Source organism: Trachymyrmex septentrionalis, unplaced genomic scaffold (assembly GCF_001594115.1).
Source record: "Trachymyrmex septentrionalis isolate Tsep2-gDNA-1 unplaced genomic scaffold, Tsep1.0 scaffold11, whole genome shotgun sequence".
Taxonomy (NCBI): Eukaryota; Metazoa; Arthropoda; class Insecta; order Hymenoptera; family Formicidae; genus Trachymyrmex; species Trachymyrmex septentrionalis.
In genome coordinates this window covers 952,427-960,157 of record NW_017304228.1, presented here as the reverse complement: position 1 = coordinate 960,157, position 7,731 = coordinate 952,427, and the positions used below count along the sequence as shown (strand labels likewise).

At 30.2% G+C, this 7,731-nt stretch overlaps 1 protein-coding gene across 1 annotated transcript in view; it reads right to left on the bottom strand.

Moving 5' to 3' along the window:
- Nucleotides 1-1,355: 1,355 nt before the first annotated feature.
- The window catches only part of LOC108748898, a 17,338-nt gene continuing 10,962 nt past the window's right edge, over nucleotides 1,356-7,731 (bottom strand). The window contains exons 2-4 of the mRNA XM_018487315.1: nucleotides 2,561-2,759; nucleotides 1,644-1,758; nucleotides 1,356-1,428 (exon numbers count right to left, since the gene is read on the bottom strand). Coding sequence (XP_018342817.1) covers nucleotides 1,356-1,428; nucleotides 1,644-1,758; nucleotides 2,561-2,759 — 387 coding nt within the window. The remainder of the gene's footprint in view (nucleotides 1,429-1,643; nucleotides 1,759-2,560; nucleotides 2,760-7,731) is intronic.

Below are 7,731 nucleotides of genomic sequence, written 5' to 3'. Positions count from 1 at the left end.
CATAATAAGGGAGCTCATATTGTTACTTTATTAACATAGAATCTGATATGCATCTTCTATGCATATGATATTACATGTCATCTACTGAAGAACGTGATCAAAATCGAAACATTTATTGTGTATTCCCTGAATCGTCTTTACCATTTTCCTTATCCTCGTTTTTTTAGATGACTGACGGACGGTCACTTTTACTATTTTAATCAAATTTTGTTATCATAGTTACTAACAATCGAGATAAATCGAGTTTCTCCTACGTATCAAGAATATATATAAGCGTACACTAAATTCGAACGTTTAAGTTAATTTTCCAATCGACTGAACTATACGAGAATTATGTTTGATATCAACAAATGAAAACTGTACAAGAACAGCTCGTTTGGTACAAGAGAGACATCGATTTGTGCGGATCGATGAACGGCTAGCTATGTGAACCTTGCAGTCGGTAACTGTCCCGACGACAGGAGATGAACTATCGGTCAGGCCCTAGGATATACCCAATACGATGAGAAGTCGTTTATATATTGTAAAAAAACATACACTATTACCGACCAATAAAATAACAGGAGTGATGAATAATTCCGCGACGAGATAGATTCGCGATTCTCTCTTTCTGACGTTGATAAGGCGAAAGGATTCAGAACCTGATGACGCAGTACGGCATGAACTTATGATGATAAGTAAGTCAAAAATATATCTTACGATAATATGCTAGCATAAACGATAGATTGAAATAGCAAAAATCAATTAAAATCTCCTAAAATGTCCTTAGACCGTTTCATTATTTTACATTACGTAAAGTTGATGTTCGTAGAAGTTTAGGTTTTAAATGTTTTATACAGTGTCATTTTATACGTTAAAATAAAACGGACTATTGAAATGATAAGCAAGATATGATAAGAATAATCGCAGAGGGCTGTAATACGTGTCACCTTACTCAAGTATAATACGCGATATATTTAAATAAATTGTTCCTACTGCATTGATTTGTTAATTATAAAGTTATTTCAATCATAATTACTCAATTAGTATAGTCGAATCTTCAATGGATCAGTGCACATTCGTATCTACATAGGCTATGTGATAAAGTCAAGATCACCTTCATAAGCATGCAAATTTATGTTAACGATGACATATACAACCAAATTACCATGATAATAACATACAGAGGGATCCGTTTTTCAGTGGACCCGCATGAATCTGTGTTCACGGCAAGACCAGTTAATTATCCATCCGACAATGTATACCAAAGAGAAACAAGAAAAGAACACCGTAACAACGTAACACGTTCTAATGGCAATTATTCATTTTAACAATCCCGAATATTCCATCACTAAATGTTAAATATCGTTAAAATTTCACTGCAGAATAACTGCAGTGGTTTTCATTTCTGACTTAATCAGCAATTTTACACGTAATATAAACGCTCCCCTACGTTTAACGAAAAAAAAAAATAGTAAGCTATAATTACAATTTATTAGAAACCTCTCTCCAATTTACAGTGACATAAACGTCCTTTTGCAATAAGTCTATATTATTTGCGATGCGCACGATTCGGTGCAACGTTGCGGTTTATTGCGACAGAAATACGTTGTTACGGAAACGGAAATTGTAGGAAACAGCGAAGTAGATTCTATTAGACTTACCTAAGTGCACGCCACTCCCCGTCTGTGGTTGTGGTCGGCGCGGATGTGCTCTTACTCGGGAGACTCAAACGAGGACCGATGCGCAATGTCATAGGTCGCCTCCTTCGCGTGTAATCTGAAATAATCGAACGATACAGAGATATCTCTGAAAGCGAGGTCATGCTCCGACGTTGCACGCGTAATCCGCCATCCTCCTGGGAAGCAACATTGTATCGCCAGAAAGACAGGTGTTTGCGGAGAAAACATCGATTTAAAGGGATTACTACCGTGTGGCATTGAACAGGTCATGATGATAAATTCCGATCGCGTGTAGACAATACATAACACAATTTTGTTTTTTTCTGCAAATATCGAACATAATGGTTGGATAGTCGATTGTACTTCAAGTATTTCACTTAAGCCTATTATGCAATTGTGTTTTGTGGGCGGACACCTGATACTTTACAAATTTTTATCAATAAATTTTATTCCATATTCTATTGTGTTCAATGTTTTAGATAAAAATGTTATTTATTTTAAGAACATCCTTAATATTTAAAAACTTTAATATTTAAATAAATAAAATTTCAAAAAAATTATACATACAATAAGTTGCGTGATCTCCAAAAAAATTCATTTGTCAATTTTTATAAATTTTTGAAAATTTGATTATTGGAAATATAAATATTTATATCTTTAACAATGAATACAATTGATGTTTCATATATTGCGTCTTTTTTCTCAATGTAAATATTTGTATTATCTCTAACAATGAATACAGTTTATATTTCATACATTGTGTCTCTTTTCAATTTAACCTCGATGTAACATATTGCATAAAATAAAGATTGATATGATCATTGCATAAAAAAATTGTAATTGCTATTCTTTTCTTTCACACGCGTGTTTCATACGAAATAATGATTAAAAAATCTTACCATTTGCGGAACAAAGTGAGTTCCGTCCGTGAAAAACGTGTGGCGATAAGAATTGGGAGTGTGGATTTGTGGGGGTTGTCGGGGAGGTTCGACTCGGAGCCGATGTGGTAGTCCAAGGTGGTACTACATCTCGTACGGCATTTGATTCCGTCGAGACGATGGGAATCTCATTGGTCACCCGTACTTCTATTCCCACAGACTGTCAACAAGAGCAATTAAATATTTACATATTTAAAAAGATATATAATATAAAATATTTTTTACAGTTATAATATATAATATTTTTATAGCAAATTTCAAACGTAGCTATCACTTTATCAGATTTTTTAAATATTCAATAATATAAATATTAATTTAGATTTAATAAATATTATTTAAAAATTAAAGCGCCGCGAAAATAAAATTCGTCTCAATCTAGAGAGAAGGACAATGAAGTCTTATTGCTTAAATATCTATATATTATTCATTTTCAATTATTTTTATAATTTAAAAGATGTCATTGTCTCGATAATTTAATTAAATAATATTTCATGCTACGAGGTCAAAATATAAAATAAATACTTTTAGTGACAAATTATTGAAACCTATGACATTTACGATAGAATAATTATACATAAAAATATGCGAATAATGTTAAAGAAAATTTTATTCCATTTTATATTCCTTACAACCACGTTATTAGGCCATAAATTCGATTATAACTGACCAAAATTTGTTCGGAAATTTCGTGGTTCAAACGTGGGTCGCGTCAAACTAGAACTACTGTTACATTGTCTATTATTACGAACTGAATTACGTACAAACGTCGCGAACAGATACTGGGTACTATAAAATGTAATTAACATGTAATTAACGACACAAAGGCAAACGTTTGTAATAAAATCGAAATGTTTAATCGAATTACAAATATCACTCCGTATCGAGTGACTAAGGTACTAAGGCTATATCTAACTTCAGCCGGCAATGCCTGTTGACTCTATAATGTATACAGCTCCTCCTGATAGTAAGATATACGAGGTACTAAATTAACGATTGTACTTTTCCGGAATTTCTCATTTACAACATACTGCTGATACGAAGCAAAATGTAAAATTTCAACAGTAGCACATAAATGTTGTATTCTACGTCGGATTAAAAAACGGACAGCAACATACATTAATACAATTAATTAAATTATTTTCGAACTCTATTAAAATATTAAAATCCTCCCAGAATAAAATTCGGAAACCTAAAATCAATAATTAATTATGTTTTTTATTTCTAAAATAAATCTTTATAGTTACTTTGGAAAATCGGATATATTTATTTAGATATTACAAAATGTCCAAAGTTAACAAACTTCAATAAAAAGAAATTACATCCGTAATTGAAATTCAATGTCAAATTACATCGCTGTAAAATAATACTTACATTTTATAAGTCTAAAATATAAATCGTCTGTTAATGATATCTATTTCACACCGTTATAAATATATCGATGAGAAATAATACACAGCCGATTCATAAATGATATTATATCGCGTATACGAAGCTGTTATGAGATTGCGACGCAAATGCATGTTAGCAAATTAATGTGCGTAGAAATAATTGGGAAGATAATTAATGCAGAACCGATAACGAGGAAATCATCTAATTGATGACGAACGGTTTCACAGTTATGGAAACATGACTTCGTTATCGTAATCACTTTTCAACAAACAACACTAAAGTCGTGCTGTGCTTCCATTAAATAGAATCAATAAGTAAAATTATAGAGATCTAAAATATTCTCGTTAACAATATTTTTATATTTCTTTCCGCTTCTCCCCAAAATAACGCAGAATTCAATGTAAGCTGTAACATTCGTTCAACGTTTCAAATAGCATTAAAATCCGTAAAGCTCTTATTGAATATACAATGAAATTCCGTTGCAACGAATACCATGTAACATTTCCGTTACAATAAAATTTCATTCAATATCTCCAGCCGATGGCTATAATACTTTACTTTTTTAAATGTAGACAAGATTGTATTTATTACGCGAGAGATCTAAAATTCTCAGAAGTTTCTAAAAAACAAAACCATAAATTATCAGCAAATTTTAACTATATGTGTTTTCTAAAAAACAAAACTATGAATTACCAGCAGTTTGTAACTGTATGTATTTTTAATGATATACAGATTTTAGAACACATTACTCGCAGTAATAATGTGACTTTAAAACTATGCGTTTGAATAGAACAAGCAAAGAGAAATTATGTCCACATAATCGAGTGCACTTGAAACATTAACATACTCATGTAAAATTCCATGTCCGTTGGGATTTATTGCAACAAAGTAATTTTCGCATCACCGCGGTTCTTGCATATGTTGGCATTAATATCGCCATCGGCTTGCATGCTTTGAACTTTCTGCTCAATGGAAACAGATACAAGGACACGAATATCGATTGGATATATTAGATATACAATAACCGCCATTGATGGTCAAGAAACACAATCCTTAACAATCTCGGTTCTTTCAAATGCTAATTACCTTCACGTGTAAATCAATGAATTATCTTACTATTAATAAATTGATCTTGATATCGATACATTAGAAAATAATTCTTACAAAACTTCAAAATTGTATAGAACTCATAAAATTAATTAAAATGCATCATCCCTCAAACTATTAAAAGTTTATTTTACGATTGATATTATAATATATTAATCCATTTAACAGAAATTGGCAATTTGAATCTTTATTTTTCTATATTTTATATTATAATTTTGTCAAAAATTATTAAAAATAACATCACAAAAAATTTTATCAGTAAATATTAATTTGATTAAATTTTATCAAATTAATATATTTATTTACAACATTTTTGCGATGTTATATTTTTAATAATTTTTGACATTAAAATTATAAAATAAAGATTTAAATTAAAATAAAGATTAAATTGCCAATTCTATTAAACGGATTAATATTTCATAATATCAAACGTGAAATAAATTTTTAATGATATATGATCTGAAATGTATTTTTGTTTGTATTGTAAAGTATATTTCTCTCTTCTTTTCGTGTTTAATTTATATACTTTTCCTTCCAAATCAAATAAACGCGCTGAGCAGACTTTGCTCGTTTATTTACCACAGCAAATATTTAACCACGATGCAAAGCTGTTCTATTGCCCTGTGGACCACAAGTCGTAATTACATATCGATCCAAGATTTACCTCTTAGCTGTATTTTCTATCAAGACGAATCCCAATAACAGATAACCGCCTTCCTGTTTATAGCATTTATTCAATCCATCAGTCAAACCGATTATCTTAATCGTTTCCCGTAATCGATAAGAATATCGTAATAATCGTTCAAAATAAAATTTTAAAAAAATAAAAGAAATCTCAAAAATACAAATCAATACATTACAATAATGATATATAAATGTATAAATTAATTAAAAATTTAATAACAATATGTGATATGTATCTTATTTATTAAGCATTATAATTATAGATAATTATAAGCATTAATTATAAGTTAAATAACAATTTACAACTTATTAAAAATTTATATTTAATATATTTGAGATTAATAATTTAAATTACACACTGTGTGTGTGCGTGTGTGTGAACTTAGATACTTTAAACATTTGATTTTCAGAACTAAATTGTAATGGCATTCGAATATTTAAAAACGTCTATACTTCTATATACTACAGTATAATACTATCAAATTTCATTTAGGCAGTCTTATTTTGTTAGCATCGAAAATAAAATTCATTACTTATTATGTGAAAATTAGACGGTAAAATATTTAAAAAAACATTTTCTTTCCTCTTAAGAGTTTCCAGCAAAATGAGTCTCAAAAGAAATTAACAAAGAAAAAACATTAAGCCGTAGTTTTTGAATAGAAGCTACTGAATGTCGCATAATTTATTCAATTCTTGAAACTATTTGTTACATATTTTAAATCTGTAACTTATCCATCCTAAATTTAATTACTATACATAAGATAAATCCATCTTTATATAAATTCATCCTCGCATCAAAGATCGTGTCACTATAGCCTCTTGTCAGAGAAGTTCGTGGTAACTTATAAACTAATGGATCTCTCTTTGAAAATGTTTCAACAAAACTTTCTAGACGGATAGCATATATATTTCACGAGAGATAATGTATCGCGAAGAGCGATATCGCAAATGTATCGTAAAGAGCGCTTTGCTACAATACCTTGCTGGCTAAATATGATAAATCTTTCACGTGCAGTGAAAGAATAAACATTATACCTGCATAATATCGCAGATTCGAAAAGTATTTATGAATTTTTACAAGTGTACTTTGTAAATGTAAGCGAAAATTTTACGTTGATTTAACGAGAAAAGTTGGACAAAGTGATATTACGCAAGATTATATTCGCTCGAACGAGAATCGCAGCACATGCAAAAACAGAGGATTATCTTCTACACGTATAATAAAAACAATTCTATTCTGCATAAACGGCCGCTCGCACGACGACACAGCATACAATGGGATCTACAGGTGATCGTGAAGCATACAAGGATACGTTACCGTTTATTCAATGGACACGTGTTCGGTCTTGTCTAAAAATCAATAAACTAATAATGTGACCTTTACATACGTAATCACTGGTTATTTTCCTGTTGAGTAATAAAAGATTGATTTCTCATTATAAAATTTTCTTCTTTCTTCCCAAGGGACTCATTTTTCAAATACTCTCTACCTCTTATCTAAAGACATATGTTTCTCAAGTCGCAAATTATAAAGTAACATACGGGACATAACGTCCCGTAAAAAATGACACCTGGTCTGTTCGTAAATGAAGACCATTACTTACAAGAAAACTCATGGAAGTGTTCCTCTCTGATTTTGATAAACTTTAAACGTGTTTTCTCAATAAAAATAAGGAACGTATATCTTTTATAAGGACCTAATCACTTAAAAGAAAGACCTTTTAAAGAAAATTGGTTATCTTTCGAAGTAAATGTCATTGAAACTGTAACAGAACAAAATGTTTGAAATAAAAGTTGAATAGTTTCAAAGATTTAAATAATACAATTAGTCATAATGTAAGAAGGATTTATACACAGACGATATAGGTGTTACTGACATATCACTACATGTATACTGCATCAATATCTCAAGCACATATACATACAAATTTTCATGTAACGATAACATCTTT